The 17,848-nt window shown below is 42.9% G+C and overlaps 2 protein-coding genes across 3 annotated transcripts; both read right to left on the bottom strand.

Moving 5' to 3' along the window:
- Positions 1 to 8,766: 8,766 nt before the first annotated feature.
- On the bottom strand, positions 8,767 to 11,145 carry arl4d (ADP-ribosylation factor-like 4D). The gene is made up of 2 exons (XM_041067182.1): positions 10,565 to 11,145; positions 8,767 to 10,100 (listed from the first exon to the last, which is right to left on the bottom strand). The coding sequence occupies exons 1-2, from the start codon at positions 10,741 to 10,743 to the stop codon at positions 9,470 to 9,472; spliced, it is 810 nt and encodes a 269-aa protein (XP_040923116.1). The 5' UTR covers positions 10,744 to 11,145; the 3' UTR covers positions 8,767 to 9,469.
- A 942-nt stretch (positions 11,146 to 12,087) lies between these two features.
- On the bottom strand, positions 12,088 to 17,628 carry tmem106a (transmembrane protein 106A). 2 transcript variants are annotated; one of them, XM_041067181.1, is made up of 8 exons: positions 15,724 to 16,722; positions 15,475 to 15,644; positions 15,165 to 15,228; positions 14,781 to 14,934; positions 13,870 to 14,010; positions 13,733 to 13,776; positions 13,538 to 13,591; positions 12,088 to 12,492 (listed from the first exon to the last, which is right to left on the bottom strand). In XM_041067181.1, exons 2-8 carry the CDS (start codon positions 15,638 to 15,640, stop codon positions 12,384 to 12,386), a joined length of 732 nt encoding a protein of 243 aa, XP_040923115.1. In that variant the 5' UTR covers positions 15,641 to 15,644; positions 15,724 to 16,722; the 3' UTR covers positions 12,088 to 12,383. The 2 variants fall into 2 exon arrangements, with proteins under 2 accessions (XP_040923115.1, XP_040923114.1); XM_041067180.1 differs by lacking the exon at positions 15,724 to 16,722 and adding an exon at positions 16,952 to 17,628 and having other exon boundaries at positions 12,091 to 12,492.
- Between the last annotated feature and the right edge of the window lie 220 nt (positions 17,629 to 17,848).

Raw genomic sequence — 17,848 nt, 5'->3', positions numbered from 1 at the left:
AGCTTCAAACTGATTAAATGGGGCTTTAACTGGCCTGTGTGACTGAGCTCATGGCTGTGATTAGCAGTCCTTTGGACAGTGTTCAGCTCTATCTTTAGCCTCCTGCCATTAGTGAGCTGGATGGAGTTAGTGAGACGTATTGACATGTGGCTGAAGGGAAGTAGATCAGCGGGTCACTGCTGCTGATGATGTAATTGATGTTTAATTTACCACCTAATGCTCACGTTTAGCCGGATTGGTGTGCCAAGTGTGATCAATTAGAATCTACTTCACTTATGGAAAACTATGGGGCTGGCCGGGGAAATATGGCTCGCAGAAAACCAAGTGTCTCAAGGCTCTGGGTCTTCAGCCTGTGATGGATGCATCAGGTCACTAGACCAGTCGACTGGAGCCCTGCATCCAATATGGAGCTCTAAATCCTGGGAAAACTCAGATTACGCACACGGATGACTGAGGATCGTGTGTCAAGATTAGTGTGAAGTTGAAATTTATTGCCATCATTACGGGGCTGATAGGAAACCAGGCAGTCTGCCATGTTCTTCTGTTCAGCAGCATCATAAATCAAAGGAGGCTTACATGGTCTTAGATATTAATGACACATCAGATGCTCAGCAGGTGACAAAAAAAACAAAAAAACATGGATGACCGGAGAATCTAATAAACTCTGATTGGTAAAGTTAGTAAATAAAGTGTATTCATATAACACCTTTCAAGATCCATTGTCAAAGTGCTTCACATTAACTAAAATGGCCAGCCGTCTTCAGCATGAAATGTGGACATGGAGATAAAACTTTTAAATACATGTGGTGGTGGTGGTGAATTGCTCGTCGGCTGTTTGGGGCCTTTTTTCCTTTTTAAACAACTGCAGCTCATAATTTAACACTGTTTAAATTACAGAGCAGCATCTGACTGTATGCAGCAGCTTCACACACTCACGTGGTTTCCATAATGTTCAACAGTGTGAACAACACCATCGATTTTTCACACAACATCATCATAAATATTAATCTGGCACATTTGCATTGGACCAGGCCAGTTCTGTACATGAATGCGTTATGGACAAAAGTGCACATTATCCCTTAAATGCTCAGTTACCTGTGTAGTGGTTTTACTTTAGCTGTTGATAAAAGGCTTCTCATGCACTCTCAGGGCCTTACTGCTGCCCCTCTGTGTGTGTGTGTGTGTGTGTGTGTAACCTTGACAGTGAAAGCAAAGCTTCATTGAGTGCCTGCAAGCACTGTGCTATCTTTAGCTTTTGCTGAAGCTTTTACCACTGGCCTCCTCCTCCTCCTCCTCTTCCCACTCTTCCTCCTCCGTTCCCCTCAGCCCACTCACTGTTGGCTGCACATGCAAACACGCACACTTATGCATGCTTGCACACAACCACCAAGCCCGTACGCACACACTAACATACATATGCACACTGAATAACTGTTACTGGGCAGATTAGAGGAAGCAACCTAGTTCTGGGATAAAAACATGAGCCTGATGTTTGTTTCTTTGGTGCAGAGTGAAAGCCTGACTCCTGTTCCCTGAGCAGCCCTGACTCCTGCCTGAAGGCAAGTTATAAGCCATGAGTCTCACAGGATACACACTCATTCCTATTGGCCAAAAACATATTAAATTCAGTCACTATTACACCATTAGACCATAAAATAATAATGAATGAATTTGCCCCAAACTAAACTGTGCTTACACCAATTATCATTCATCAGAGTGAAATGGCCCAGTGCCTCTGCCTCTTACAGGACATTTATATTGTATTGTTTGCTATTATCCTGTATTACTAATGGTGTGAAACGCATTCTGATTGTTGCTGCCCTTTCAGAGTTTAATTAGCCATTCAAATGCTGAAACAGAGCTTGCTGATTTTGCAATTGCACGATTGCCCGATGTTTTCCAAGAAAGCTAAGCAGGTCTGATTTTTACCGGAGACTCGTTTTGGCAAAAGCTAAAGTAGCTCCTTGTAGGGGACTAATTACAACAACACAATCTGTTTCTAATCAAACAGTCTAAACTGGCTTGGTCAAACAACTTGGTTAATCAGTGTTAAATGCTGCCATACTGAGGCTCAAGTGAGGGCAGTCAAACATCTACTGCTCATACAATCAGAAACAAATTTGGACTGAAGGACAAGTTTCCATTAAAATGAGAAATGCTATTTCTTACCACTCTCACACCTGTCCACTAAATATGAAGCTACAGCCAGGAGGCAGTGATCTTTTTGTCAACTTTGAGATGCTGACTATAATTTAAACAACAGCTCTGTGGACTTGAAGTTTGGCTGCACAGCATGAGTTCGTACTGAGTGACCCGCCATAGGTGGAAATAAATTAATTTGCAGGACGAGTTTAAGAGCAACCTCGAGTTCCTAGATCTGCATGTGAATAAAAAGGAAGGTGATGGTTTTAATACTATAGTAGTCATCATACATCTACTTGTCATCGTCTGAACAAGTGCATCTCTCCTGCCAGCATGTGAAAATTACCTGGGAACCATTCGTGCATGCCTAATATCCATTCACTCGTGTCAGTGTGAGATTGTCTAATAATAGTCATTTTACACCACAGAGTGAGAGTTATTGGTGTCAGCGTGCACCTGTAATTGTATCCTCCTCTTTCTTACACTCTGTGTTTCTGCACTGCAGCATCTGAGGCTGTCAAACACGATAGTGTGTAACAGGAGACACGCTTCCTCTGTCCGCCCGCTTCACCTTCTGAGCCGCTGTCCCATGACACCTGCTGAGCTGTGAGCTTTACTCTGCGGCTGACAGCGATGAGAAAGTATTGCTTTTGCTCTGTGCCGCTTCTCTGCTTCAAGGAAACGAAAATCTGATCTAAATAAGCAGTAAAACGATTAGAACTGGGTGGAGAAATCCTATCTGTTCCCCTTCCTCTTAACAAATATTCAGTGTATTTTCCCGCTAACCTCCTGCTGTGTTTCACCCAGCTGCTACGCTCTATATTCCAGTATGTGTGCTTTAACACAGATAAAACACAGCTGGTGAATAATGAATGGAACAGAAAACTGTGGTCTCTGCCGCCTTAATAGACCTATATCCGTGTAAAAGCCAGTGCCACGCTGCACTCTGAGATCCTCTGCATTTCCCTAAAATTGCTGTGTGCCCTTGACAGCATGACAGGGTATTTAGTCGCATTCAACTGATGCCTGAGGCGCTTTTTTTTTTTTTAACTGTCGCACTCTCCAAGTTTCCATTCAGGTTTAATAAGTTCCTAATGAAAGAGGACCAGCGGAAGCTGTTTAAGTCAATCTCCTCTGCACAGTTACAGATCATTGGATGTTCCATTTATGGTGATTTAAATGTGTGCCATGGGACATATTCCAAAAAACATTCACACAATGGCTTTCCATTTACTTCCTCCCTTCTCCTCTCCAATTATAGTAATGGAAGCGGGGGTGTCTCAAGCAACAGACAAAAGAAAGCACAATAGTTGGTCCCCCCTCCTCTCCTTGCATGATGGTTTCAAGTGTGCACCCTGGTGTCATTAGAAAATAAATAAATAAACTGCACGCTCAGTCGACTAAGAGAAAAGGATAACAAAGGACACTGCACAGTCTCTTGGGTAGAAAATGGGGAAACTGTTTGATGATGACAAGTTTTCAGGATCTACGAGACAACATCTTCTGTCCTTTGCTCACTGACTGTGTTGGCGTCCATGTGGTCTAGTGGTCTGAGAAGCACAGCATGTAATTATAGCGTCCCCAGTTTGATTCCAGCTGCAGACTTTTATTGTATGTGATTCTCAGAGGACACATCTCATTGTACAGCTATGTTTTCATATTTATGTGCACAGCCACTGACAAAGTCAGTTTTCTAACAGGTTTAATTTAAACTACTAAGAGCGTAAAATGGTCCTGTCCTATAAACCTGTAACATTTCTCCTGATTGACTTTTTCACAAATAATTTTTAATCATTTGGCAGAGCAGGGTCTGCACATGCAGTAGCTCTAAATGTCTAGACGGGACTTAAGACTATTTGTGACCTGCCGGTCTCATTCCACCAGTGATCCCAGTTTTAGGCCTGTCTAACAGGATTACAGCAACACTGGAGGACCTTCTGTGTGTCACCTATGGACACAAGCGGGTCGGCAGACATATGATTAAACAAACAGCTACGACACAGGGGATGTCTGACGTACAGCAAGTTACATAAGGCAGAGGGCTGAATGAGGTCTCTGTAACTGGTGTCTGTAATTTGTCTTCAGTTTTAATCTCAACACACACAAGCGACAATCTGAATGAAAATAAAGAAGTTCCCCCTCCAAAACAATGGGTTAAAAATGTCTGTCTACTGTATGAGTACCAGGAAGACAAACTAGGGCACCAGCCTCTCAAATGAGCTGACAAAGTGCAGACCAGGACAGTTCAGGCCAAAACATGAGCAAATGGAAACTGTGCCGACTCATTTTACAGCCAGCTGCTCTTTGTGCATTAGAAACTCGGTTTATTCCTGGTTGATACAGATTTGAGTGAATGGCCACATCTAGTGCTGTTATATCAGCACTGATGGTTGGGTTGTCCTGTGCAGTCAGGGCGACAGGAGAACTGGGATTTTACTGCTGACTCGCAATAAAAAAAAACCCCTCCACAGCACAGTATTTATCCAGCGACCCTGGTTTGGAGTGGTGGCAGAAGAGCCTGGCCAACTTCAGACCCTCGAACAGTGAAATCTTTGACAGGATAACGTGATAAAACAACAAAAGGAATGTTGTGATGGCTTGTGAGAGACTGGAGCAAGGCTGGGATGAACAAAAAGGCCACTGCGGGCGCCTCATTTGGGAGACCAAGTCCCAAATACCAGATCTGATCCGCATGGGTTCCCCCTCACAGCCTCGGTCAAGATTCCTGGGTTCTGTTCTCCACAATGAAGATTTCAGTCCCCCGTACACACACGATGACAGGGACTAGCATTCACAACTGAGGTATTAAACAATTAATAAATTATCAAACTTGCCAATTAATTTTCCGCCAACCAACTAAATGATTAATCGACTTGTCATTTTAGCTCTAAAGTACTGGGTGGTTTCCAGGTGCCAGAGGAAATAATGAAGCTGTCGACTATTACTGAGGGTCAGTAGGGGCCCAGCAGCAGATTTTTTGCCCCGGGGCCCCACCACAAGGTTAAGCCAGCCCTGGTGACACCAGAGAGTTGGAAGAGACAGATATGCGTGACTATCCACTCTTTGACAGTGTTCATTGCACTCCAACACAGGCAGAGAAAAAAAAAACTTCCCAACACAATCGGTCAGATGTTTTTTTTCTTTCTTGCCATGAGCTCCACAGCTCACGTGTAGTCACACTCGCACGTGCTCTTCTCTTCTTATCTGTATGAGGCTGAACAAAACAACCCTAACATTACAGCTCCTCCTGCATCCAGGGGACAGCCACGGCACGGGGGTCCCGCACTCGACAGAACTCTGATCCTGATCTTCCAGGCAGGACGTGGTGTCAACAAAAGCCACGTGGGGTGAGACAGTAAGACCTCAGAGCTGCAGTGTGTGTTTGCACTGGATTGAGTCATCTTTTCTCCAGACACAGCTGTGTCACTGAATTTACAAGGCAAAAAGAGCCTTTAATATGTGCTCAGGGAGACTTTAGCTGTGTCTAAAATCCCTCATTCTCATTCAATATTCCCCAGATAATAAACATCCAGTTGTTTACACCATAAAGCTGGAATGGAATGCCATTAAGTACATTTACTCAAGTACTTTACTGAAGTACAGCTTTGAGGTACATTGAGTACATTTTAAATTAATATGTTCTGTTTTAGTAGCCTGTATGTATTCTTCTAATCTATGTCTGCCGTTGCACTGAGTCACAGTTGTGATCTCCAGGACCATCTTTAACAGTGGCAATTATTCATTTCTCCCTCTGTCGCATTAAATCAAGCACATAACTCCCGAGTCAGCACATTCCCAGATCCACCCACTGCCAGGGCGACACAAACAAACAGCTCTGATCTGGAGCACCTCACAGCAGTCTGGGTTACCGCTCAGAGAGGCCTGTCTGGTTTTAAACAGCAGTAACAGCCGGGATTAACCAGTGCTGGTGGTTAGTGGGCACCCCGCTAGCTGGCATGCGCCAGATGGGTTTCTGGGTAATCCTAGTGCACTCAAAAAATGAAATCACCGGATGAACGTAATTTCATTACGCCACCTATATTCCATCTAAACAAATCAAGTACAACAGCAAACCATTATGCATCACTTCACAAGCTGCACATCAAGGTGTTTGTTCTTTCTTGCCTTATAGCCCACAGGGTAAAGTCAAGCTTCGGTTTCCCGCACAATCCCTTCCCATCCATTCACTCCTGCAGGCTCGGCTCTAAATGAAGGCCAAGTGGCAGCTTTACGACCTTTTGGAAATAAAAGCTAAAGCAACTAATCCAGCCCTCCCACCAAACATTGTCCCTTTTGAACCCTCAAAAGACCTTCACTCTGTCTAGTACTAACAACCAACCCCCACCACCCCCCAACTGGCTTTGTGTCCACAGCAATGTCAACAAGGTTGATTTCCTAGAAAGGCCCCAATGGTGTGAAATTTGAGATATTGTCTTAGTGATTGACATCAATGCCAACAAAGACACAGAGAAAAATAAAACAATGACTGTAAACAACTTTAAAACTAAAGATTAAATAGAGACGAAGAGAAGGACGAAAAAGAGAGTGAAAAAAGAAAAAGCAGGAGAAAGACAGCGACAGATAGAGTGAGGTGGTGATCTCAGGATTCCAGTATTGATCTGAGCTTCTTTTTCTAATCTCCCTGCCCCCTCAGTAACCCCAGCTGGATTGGAGCTCCAGCCACAAAAAGCAATTTGACCCCCATGGCTGCCCTCACAGGTCACCCTTTAGCGACTGCTGACTTCAGGTTGCTATGGCGACAGAAAATTATGTCCAGGGCCCCAGAGAAGGCTTGGATTTGTGCCCAGCGCCCCATTGCTTTTCATCACAGGGGGCTACAAAATGAAACAGAGCATCAGGGTTCTGTAATTTATCTGTATTTTTCTGGTAACTTTTTAGAACCGATGCACCATTGTGTGTGTTTTTTTGAGGAGAATAGAAAGAGACGTTTGGGTTGTTTGTGTCCTTTGGTTGACTGATGGAAATGAGTGTGTCTGAAGCCCAGAGGTGAGCCTGTCTCTGATTTATGTCACACAATGCCAGGGATACACCTGTCTGTGTGCGATTCCCCCGTCTAAGCCCTGACACATAATCCCCAAGGCTTCCGTCTCTTGTGTGTTCCCTGTCAGCCACCATTACAGCCTGGAAAACAGGAGGCAAGAAAGAGAGAGAGTAAGAGGGAGTCTGTGCAGTGTGTGACAGAAAAGTGCAAAAAGAAAAGTGAAGAGAGTGAGAAAAAAAATGCACATGCCGCTCCCTCTGGTTTTTTTCCCCCACTCGATGGATCACGGCTCCAATTCGGCAAGTCACTCAAGCATGCAGTTTACTGTGGGCACAGCGGCACCTTTCCTTAGCTGCAACACGGTGCCTTTTACACCTTTTATTCTGGTCAGAGAATCTCAGTCGCAGAATGTTTGGGTGTTTGTTGCTGGCTGATTGATGCCTCCACATGCCCACAGTGTGTCTCAGCTGCTGAGGACACCACATCATGATGCTAATCTATTCAGGGACCAGCTGCTGTGTCAAGATGATGCTGCAAAAGACATCCTTGAAAGTTTTTAATGAGCTCACCGTTGTGAATAATGGGGACGGAGAGGTCACAGGAGTCAAGATGTACGTGCCGGTGAGTTCTTGCATGTCTGTCTGAGTGGGTAACAAGTCATCATCGCATCATGTCGGGAAAGACTAACACACACGCACACGCACGCACGCATGCACACACACACACACACAGACACACAGAACCTGACAGTATGTCCATTAACAATGTGTGACCTGTAGACTGGGCCTTGTTTTTGTTGCATAATATCATATTTGAGTGACAACTTAAGAGATTTGTGGAAAAGCCGGAGGATTAAAACCTGTAATGGAGAACAGTTACAGAACTGCCATGAATGTCTCAGTCATGAAATGATTCAGCATTTATGATAAAATATAACATGACACATCAGAAACCTGGGGCTCTGTTGATCCTCAAACAATGTCGATTCAAAACAAACAGCCTCTACCTGCATCCCTCACACGTGTGTTTGTGATGGAATATTCTCCAAAAACATGGAAGTGACATAGAGGTACAGTAAAGCAGAGCATCGACTGACGAAGGCCTCAGGTGGTTCAGTCCAACCTGATCACATGACAGGACTAAACCCCCTAACCTCTGAACCACTTCACCGCTAATTGATGCAATTACACTGTCAGCAGCCGGCAGACCGGAGGGCCGGAATCAAAGTAAATGGCTAGTGTGGGGGGAGGAGCGGGGGGTGAGGCCCCCCACCCCCCATTTGACAGCCTCATTTGCTGATTCAGTCATGAATAGGGAAAAGGGTCAAAACATGGAACTCCAAAATCTGGAGGGAGTTCATGTTAAAATCCTCATATAAATATTTAAACCTGTATTAACTCTTTAACTTTTGCCACACTGATGGAAAAAAAAGTTTTGAAACCAACAGTAACACGCTATCAACTTTTAAACTGATTAATTTGTTAGCAAAAATTTGCCTATTTACACATCTAACAGACACTGAGCCACATTGTCCTTCTGAGTCGAGTATTCCCTCGATTTTAGCTGTTTTTGGTCTCTACCAACTTAACTACAAGATAGAAAGGTAACAATGGTGGTTCTGTACAGTGCTTTGATTTATTAAGTCTTCAGTGTTACAAAAATGTACAATTTGTATAAACACTATTGTTATAATAAATGAAACTTAACCTCTGTGACCATGAAGGGAATGCACTTAGGATTACTGTTCCATGGCAATGAAATTTAATATCATTTGGTGCTCCATCATCGCTGAAGAAGTCCCTCTGCCCAGCACAAACACAAAAATGTGGAATAAATATTCTGGAGAGTATCCATACACCATGGAACAAAAACAGCTATTTGGCAGGATATAATCTGTGCAAGCTTGTGAAAGAATATAAAGACATTTTAAATTTTATTCTATATTTTTCTTCACCTGCCACACGGACGTTAATGCGTTCATATATTAGTCCTACACTTTACAGGCAAATGTCTTGTTAGAAATCCTTTTTTTTTTTTTTTAAACAAGTGTAGAAACACACTTAGTGGAGACTAACTGCTATGAAGGTTTCCCTTAAATCTGTATCTTAAGCTCTCAAAGGGCAGCTGCACGCTTGCAGAACAAAGAATATGTCAATACTTCTGGAATTATTACGAGCAAATCAATTTGTCCTGACCCTAAGGCCGTGTGTAATTGTTGTTTTGCTGGCACCAATCGCTCTCCCATTTAAAGGGATCATTAAGCTTGGAAGTGTCTCAACAGTGGGTAAATCTCTTAAGGTAATGTCCACAGTGTGAACCAAGACTTCATCTCTTTCTGTTCCTGCTGTGCTTCACCATCTTCTTCCTCTTCAGGATCATCTCGTACAGTTTCTCCAGGCCTGGCTGGAGTCCCTGACCATTCACAGCACTGCAGCTCTGCACGTGATGCAGCGTGTACATGCTCAGTTCATGGACAGAAAGCAGCTTCTCCACCTCGCTGACAGACAAGGCTGAATCCAGGTCCTGTTTGTTGGCCAGAATTAGCACAGGGACCCCTTGGTTCTCTGAAGTGCGGGTGATCTTGTGGAGCTCCACTTTGGCCTCCTCCATCCTCTCCAGCTCAGTGGAGTCCACCACAAACACCATCCCATCTGTCCGCCGGGTGTAAGACTTCCACAGCGGGCGCAGCTTCTCCTGCCCGCCCACATCCCACACTTGGAAATTTATGGCCCGAGACGCCCCCACTGTCACCTTGATCTTCTCTGTGTTGAAGCCCTTGGTCGGGATTGTTTTCACAAATTCCTTCAGTTTGAGCCTGTACAGCAGAGAGGTTTTGCCGGCTGAGTCGAGGCCGATCACCACCACGTGCAGCGACTGGAAGTTTGGCAGGAACGACGTGTTAGGAGCGATATCAGTCAGCTGGTTCCCCATGATTCCAGCCAGCGACTCACACCTACTTAAATGAGGTGAGGTGACAGATTCCTGATTTAATCCTTTTTCAGGAGATTGGCATTTGCCCTCTGTCCTCAGAGGCAGAAGGGGTCAGATGGTGTGGAGACCTTATCAAAACACACACACAAACAAACACAGTGAGTTAACATTTAATGAGAAGACAATGGGAGCTTAAGGAATGTGTTTGCAGTCCAAGTGCTACTTCACAGTGTCATACAGAGGAGACATTGACAATAGATAGTGATGACTATCAGTGGAAGCAAATTTCAAAGTACATGATGCATTTTCAGCTGTGGTGTTCACAGCTGGGATTTAGCACTTTACTGTCCCACTGTCATTTAATTATATAAAACAACAAATATCTTGGGCTGTCAGTGCTACATCACGGAGCCAAACAACAGTTAATTGGGTGTCTGAGGTTATCTAGTTTCTTATTTGCTAAGGCTAATCCTCTTAAGACTGCTAAACCCGAAAGGCTTTTCTTGCATGGGGCAGATTGATTTCAGTGCAGTGGATGGATAATATGTATTCACTGGTTCACTCTGCCAACTGTCTACGAGGACTGCTGCAGCGGCACTAATCCGGTTGTTGTTGACATCCTGATACCCATCAAACAGCTGCCTTTGGACAGAATACAGCCACTGCATGTACAGGAAGATATCATTTACTTGTGGTCCTGAAAATTATCGTGCCGCATCTTATTAGAGTATCATTGTTTGCAGAGGCAAAATGTGCTTTCATGCCTCTGAACTGATGATTTTACTACTTGTATTTGAAATTATTCTGTTGGGAATAAGCCACCTCAGTTCTCCTTCTCTCCTGCACGAAACGCACCCATCTAGTTTGGATTTGTATGTTTTTTTTTCAAAACTTCAAGATATTCTACCGATAAAGTCTACAAGATTAACTTTAAGGGATTAACTATAATCAGACAAAACGAACGGTGCTGATAACAGTATAAATGCATGCAGTTTACATACAGTAGCCTATAAGAATGAAAACATGAAGCTGTCCTCCTGCGTGCACATTAAAAAACATTCATACCTTCTAAATGCGCGGTGAAAGCATCATCCACAAGAAATAAACACGTCCATAGTCCGCAAACGATGTTTGTCCCGGCGGTCGCATCCGCTCCTGCTCTGCTCCAGCAGCTCTGAGGAGATCCGGAGAGACTCCAGCGCACAGCACCTAAAGCCAGGGTGACGTCACGGCCACCTGGATTTGTAAACCACGCCCCCTGTCGGTCCGTCGCGGCGCACAAACCATCAGCACCAAACAGGATCACACGGTTTTACTCAGCTGCTGATGCTTCTGCAGGTTAACCGGTCACATAAAGTGATTTTTTGTATATCTCAAATAAAATATATGGTCCTTATTGGATAAATATGAACAGTAGTCGTTCATGCTGGATTTTGATTGTCTGCTTTAGGTCATTATTATGTTGCCTGACTGACTGCAAGACGTTTGCATCCACAATATGTTGATATTGTGTCCGTGCCAGTGGCTGTCACACAACCCCAAAATCTGACAACGTCCACCCAGGTGCCAACAAAGCTTTGGCTCCACCCTGTGTCCACTCTCAAGAGCTTCGAGAGAGACAGCAAAACACTGGTCTATTTTCACAGTAACCACTGGGAGTGAGAGAGAGAACACAGTGATTTTTTAAAATTTAGATAAAGCTACAGAAAGTAAAGAACAAAATGTCAAAAAACAAAAACTGTGGCATTTCTGGTTACATAACTGTACTGACTCTCATGAGGTTGTCATGGATTACGGTATATATTAGGAGATGTGTCGAGAGTGTACACACTGTTTTGACTTTCTCAGTTTGGTGGAAAAAGGCTCCTCCTCTGGCACTGATTCATTGTTGGGAATTAATTCAGTATCACCCGAACACAACGAGGACCAATTCATCATGCAGTGTCTAAAAAAAGTGCCAGCAAACCAACCGGAAAAAAAAAAATGCCGACATACAGAAACTTAAATGCCACAGTTTAATAAAGTGCAAATAAGATAAGATTATCATGTGAACATCCTGTTGTGAAAACAATTTAAATTTTACAAAATCTACAGGTCTAATTTATTTGAAAAATGCATATTTTTAAATTATAACTTTGTAGTGATTGGTTAAAGTCTTAGGGTATGCTAAAACAACATACAGAATAAGATAAGATGCATTTTCACTGTAGTTCTCATTCACATCCTTTAGGAAGGAGATAAAGGAACAACGCAGCCAGAATATTCATTATCTCGCAGTGACACTTTGGTGTTTTTCATTTTGATTTCATCAGCTCACAGGATGTGGGATTGTTGAATTGGTGCCACAGTCAATATACTCAAAGGTGCTCCGAGACAGCTGCTCGGTGTGAGAGAGATAGGAAATATTCATTGTCATTCTGGGGAGAAAAAAAGGGAATAAAACCAGCATGAGAGACAGTGGGAGCCAGTATCTGCTTTACCATGATTTCAGGTTTTAAAGCTGCGCTAATCAACATTTTTTATATTAAAAATAAATGAAATAACTAGGTGAAATATGAAAAGGGGTGGTTCGTGGTGATGAACCAACCCGACTCAGCAGTTCCCCTCAACTCTAAAGCATCTTTTAGCTCATTGTTTTGGTTTTTCAGGCCAGAACCTCCTGATAAATCCACTGTACACTACCTGTCCAGCACCAAACATTAGCATTTAGCAGCTAAAAAATCTGATAATACGCTCAGGAGTTGGTAGAGACCAAAACAGAGAGTGAATACTGGACCTGCATTCATCAGGTGGATCCAATCACGAATGCTGATGCTATCATGTTAATATCTGTCTGCTAACACATTCATCATAACATCGCTGCTAACGTGAAATAAACTGTTAATACAAGTTGTACATAATATAACTACATTAGACTTTGAAAAATACTGTGCGGGTTGCAACCTACAAACAGGAAATATTGTGGCTAGTTTGTTTCCGTATGTAAATAAGTAATAGCCTGTTTACTGAAGTTTATTGTGGCCTCTGGTTGACTATGTGTGGCCAATACAAGCCGACTACTCACAGTTTCTGATTCTACCACAGGTACTTGCTGCAATTCGTTTTGCAAAAGAGCCAAATTAATGTAGATGTAATGCTGTGTTCAGTCGTTGTATTGGGCCGTTCAGTCTGGTTAGCCTGAGGAAAGTCTGCTGGCATTTTGCATTTACTTTGATGTTGAGTTAAAATGTGACCCGTTCAGATCGTAGGCCTGTGTTACCAAGACCTATGTCTTATCTTCAAAGAACGTTTCAGATTTAAAACCTTGACTTTGAGCAGTAAGAGAATTTTTTTGAAGATATATTTTGTGGTTGTGGTTTATAACCATGCACTGCAGAGTCATGCCTTTAACACCCTGTGGGTTTGAGATATGCATAAGAGTCCACTGTTTCCCCTATGTCTCATTTTCAGATTGACACTTACTGCAACTCCAGAAATAGTGTGTGAATCTTGATAGAGCTCGACTTGCAGTAAGAGCTGTAAGAGATAAAACAGATGATGTGTGGACACGTGTTGAAATCATACATGTAAAGAGTAATGGTGGATTCAGGATTTTATCATTTGCACAATATTTAGTTTTTAGAAACTGTAATGTTCTAAGGCTCATTTCAAACTTACTTTAAGCCTTTATCGGTAATAGGCAGGTCAATTTGAATGGTGTACTGCAACAGTTAAAGACAGAGATGTAAGAATATTTTTGCGTGACAAAATATAGCGACAATATATTTTGATGAGAATCCTCTCAACAAACTCACCGATTTCTGTGATCGGGGCTGGACGGCGGTCATATTAGATATCTTGGTCTTACCCACAACTATGTCTGTGACCAGACCCTGAATGTCAAACTCAACGATCTGAACTGGGACGAAGTTCTCGTTGGTGATGTTGATGAGATTCTAGAGGAGAAAACACACAGCGGGTCAGGTGAGACCAGCACACCTTTCTGTCATAAAAAAAAAAAAAAAAGTCTCAGGGAACTTTGTCCTCCACGTAACTACAGCAGCTATCTACAGTCTGTCATGTGAATGCAGTTCAGATGGCTCCTTGTGGACAGTGTTTTGACATGTATAATAAAAGACAGTGGCTCAGTAAGTTCATGTACAGCAGCAGAAAGCACACATTATAACATATAGAGTTGGGATTACTTATTACTGCACTATAAATACTTTCAAACGGTTTCTTGACTATTATATTTTGTCTAAATTAATTTTATTCTATTTAAATTAATATTATTTTACTCATCATTGTGTTTTTGAATGTTGCTCTCAATGCTTTTCTTTTCCTTAAAGGAAAAGTGTCACATTTTGGGAAATAATATGCTTAATTCTTGCCGAACATTAGACAAGATGGCCGATTTCGCTCTCATCTCTGCGTACAAGTATGAAGGACAGTCAAGTCCGAAGCAGCACCTCTAAAGCTCGATAATTAATATGTTATACCTCATTTCTTTATGTGTACAAAACCCAAAGGAGCAAATTAAAATCAGCACCAATCAGTTTGGCTTTGTAGGACTGAATATTGTGCTATAGGTCGTTTATTTATTATATGACAGCAAATCAATCCCTGCACATCCTTATACTTCCAGGCTAAAGTCATTTTGTTTCAGCGAAGGGGCGACACAGATTTACACGCAACCGGCTGCACTCTGAGTATTCCTGTTACTTACTGTGACCTGCATATCAACTGTATCTGGGGTGAAGTAGACCAAGACTGACAGCACAGACACAGGCGTCAGGGTCACACTCCGGGGGAAGAGGAAGAAGAGGATCAGGCAGCAGAGACAGAGACACACAGCCATGGAGACACACACATACAGCTTCCTGAAAGGCAACACAAACATGCAAAACTGTTCATGTTAAAAGAAGAACATGGTGCAAAGATTATAAACATATCAATGCAGGTCGTCATTTGTAAAGTAATTAGCAGCTAAAGCTGCTGAATTAACGTTGTGGAGTAAAAATTCCAATATTTCCATCTGAACTTTAGTGAAGTAGAACCAAAAGTAGCATGACATGGAAACAAAGGCGCAGAAAACACATGCATTCCTTACGTGCGTCTGGGTTTCAGCCTCACGTCGTTACACGGTATCACGGCCACCAGCTGGTCCTCGTGGCCTGCCAACGCATAGAGACAGAAGGAAATTGCAGCATCCCACTCTCGTTGTTGTTTTTTTTTTTTTTTTTTTTTTTTTTAACCACAAAACTGATGTGAAAGTAGCTACACAAAAGTCAGCTGGACACATCTTTCAGTTTGACTTAGTTCCCCTATTGCTGAATATGAAATGAAACATTTGTGAATGAGGAAGGCACAAAAAGAAGTTAAAATGGTCCAGACAAATTTTCTCATAGCAGAAAACCAACCTCTGGGAATTCGCCCGGTTCCACGACACGTGGGGCAGGTGTCTCCTGAGGAGCTGCCATTCATGGAACCATATGGAGGAAACTGCTTCAGCGTCCTCACCTTCTCCATCCCTTTTGTCAGATCAGGACCCTCTGTGATTGTGCTGTTATGTCCTGATGTACTCATGATTCTATATCAAAAGAGAAAGTACAGTCAAAAGAAGAAAAAGAAGAGAGAAAAACGGGCTGGAAAAAGCACCTAAAACTCACTAAACCCAACGCAGCACTTCCACAGAAACGCCTTTAATCCCTTTTTTTTTCCCGTCCTTCCTGAGAAGCTTTAGAGAGCTGGCCGTCACCTTTGATACCAGCCTCTCTCACAAACCTTTAAATGACCAATAAAAGCTCATTCTCGCCCAATGTGTCAGGATGTGAGCAGAGTCAGCAGCGTGGGAGTGACAGAAAAACACATTAGTTTACAGTCCTGTTGCAACGAGTCAAACCCAGTAACACTCTTAAGTATTAGGCATGACTGTGTGATGCAGCGGTCATTTTCTCCATTTAGATTGTGTAAGCAGCTTTAAATAAAAGTTCTGGCAGCTCAGATGTGATTAACTGATATTAAGCACAGTGACTATTCTTTTAGATTTTCTGGATTTTGGCCTTTAAGACTCAAAAGTTACTGTGGAAATGTGCACTCTCCTCCCACCTGTACAAAGTAGCTGTTCACACTGTGCAATGATATTCATTTTTGCCACTCTCCCTTCACACATCACTAGAAAAAAACAATAGATACTTACAAAAGTAAAAGAAGTAGCAGCTAAGTATGTACAGAATAATTCAAAAAGAAAAACACAGTAAGGGGTCAAGCAAAGAGTAACAACAGTAATCACACATAAACTGAGGAAACAGCAAGTGAGTGAGTGTGTGTGTGTGTTCTTCTATGAGGAAGCTAAAATGGTTTGTTTAGTTGTGTTGTGTTGTAGTGTAACTCTACAAACATGCAGTAGGCCAACACCAGAGAACAGCATTCCTGGTGCAGTCTGCTTCCTAGAAAGTGAGAGCCTCGTAAACACTGTTGGACACCCGTGTTTTTGCTTTATTTTAACGTGTTATTCACCAGTTACTCTGCTGAAAACATCACAATCTTAGGACACAGAGATTAAACTACTCACCAGTATATAGACTAATTTAAATTAGCTCCACCTCTGTTTAATACAACAGTAAAAACCTTACAATCAGCTTCAAACCACCTTTATCCTTCTAACAAAGTCTTGAAGAAGGTTTCATTGTTAAGAAACGCTGGTTCCAACTCAGACCACTACTCACAGCAGACTTTGAAGACTTACGATGATATATTTCAGGCTTGTTCAGAGTATAAATCTTGACTGTCTGTCTCATGCTGCAGTCCACAAGATTAAAACATGGCCTATTACACTTTTGTAATTCCCGTGGGGGAGAAACCGTCACGCAGCCGTTCAGCTGTCCGCGCACTTACCTCCCAACAGGCCCTCAGCTTAAAGTCCAAACACCTCAGAGTGCGAAGACACGAACCGCTGCGCTGCCTGGTGTTCGGGAGATTCAGGGTTTACGCCTGGATCACTGGCGCTGTCAACTATTCTGTCTCTACAGGAAAAAACAAAAACAAACCAAAAAACCAACACAGAATCGAGTGGGAGGAACACTTCCTTCTTCTTAGGATGACAGGCCGCTGAGAGCCGCCGATCACCGCATGACTTTCGTTTCGTTATACATAAAAATGCAACACGTGGTCAGGCACATTACACTTGTTTAAATAAAGTCATTAATCCAAATGTAAAGCACGAACGATTTTTACTCTGGAATCGTTTTTCAGTTGGAAGCACAGCATGGCCGGATCAACCTGCTGTGGGGCCATGGAGGTAAAAACTCGCTGCTGGGTCCCAGTTGACCCCTCACCTGTGCCCCCTGTGCGTTCCCAGTTCCCCCTAAGTACACTGATCACAGCAGGCTTTACATGTGGATGCATTATCTGAGCAGACACCTTAAACTAACCATTCAAACATTCAGTAAAGACATATGAATAAACAATGTCAAGTAACCACGACCTCTAGTGGCCACAGGAATTATGACTCCTGATTCATTCAGTTCTTTAGGTTAGGTCCTGACCATCTTGTCCATGAACTGAACCCGGGGGCGTTTTGGTGCCACACAGGATCTGGGGCACCGGGGTCGTTGCCAGCTCACTAACGCAGCCTTGAAGAACATAAAGGCTGTTAAAATACATTAAACCTTGTTCTGTTAAAAATGCAGCACCATCAGTTCACTGTAACCTTTGTGCTTTTGACACCACGTAGTTAACCTGGTGCAGAATGCAGTGTATGTAGGACATACGGTATGTGCAGGGTGGCATGAC

The sequence above is a fragment of the Toxotes jaculatrix genome, chromosome 21, assembly GCF_017976425.1.
Source record: "Toxotes jaculatrix isolate fToxJac2 chromosome 21, fToxJac2.pri, whole genome shotgun sequence".
In the NCBI taxonomy this organism is placed as follows: domain Eukaryota; kingdom Metazoa; phylum Chordata; class Actinopteri; family Toxotidae; genus Toxotes; species Toxotes jaculatrix.
Note: the sequence above shows the minus strand (reverse complement) of the source record. Positions and strands in the feature narration are given on the sequence as shown.

Bases quoted from the DNA above. Each gene is read 5' to 3' on its own strand.
- tmem106a (XM_041067180.1), bottom strand. From the start codon at position 15,640: ATGAGTACATCAGGACATAACAGCACAATCACAGAGGGTCCTGATCTG. The intron at 14,935-15,164 runs GTAAGGAATGCA...GTTGCCTTTCAG, and splicing joins AGGCTGAAACCCAGACGCAC to GAAGCTGTATGTGTGTGTCT. The intron at 13,592-13,732 runs GTAAGTTTGAAA...TATCTCTTACAG, and splicing joins ATTACCGATAAAGGCTTAAA to CTCTTACTGCAAGTCGAGCT.
- arl4d (XM_041067182.1), bottom strand. From the start codon at position 10,743: ATGCAGTGGCTGTATTCTGTCCAAAGGCAGCTGTTTGATGGGTATCAG. The intron at 10,101-10,564 runs GTTTAGCAGTCT...ACCTCATTTAAG, and splicing joins ATGCAAGAAAAGCCTTTCGG to TAGGTGTGAGTCGCTGGCTG.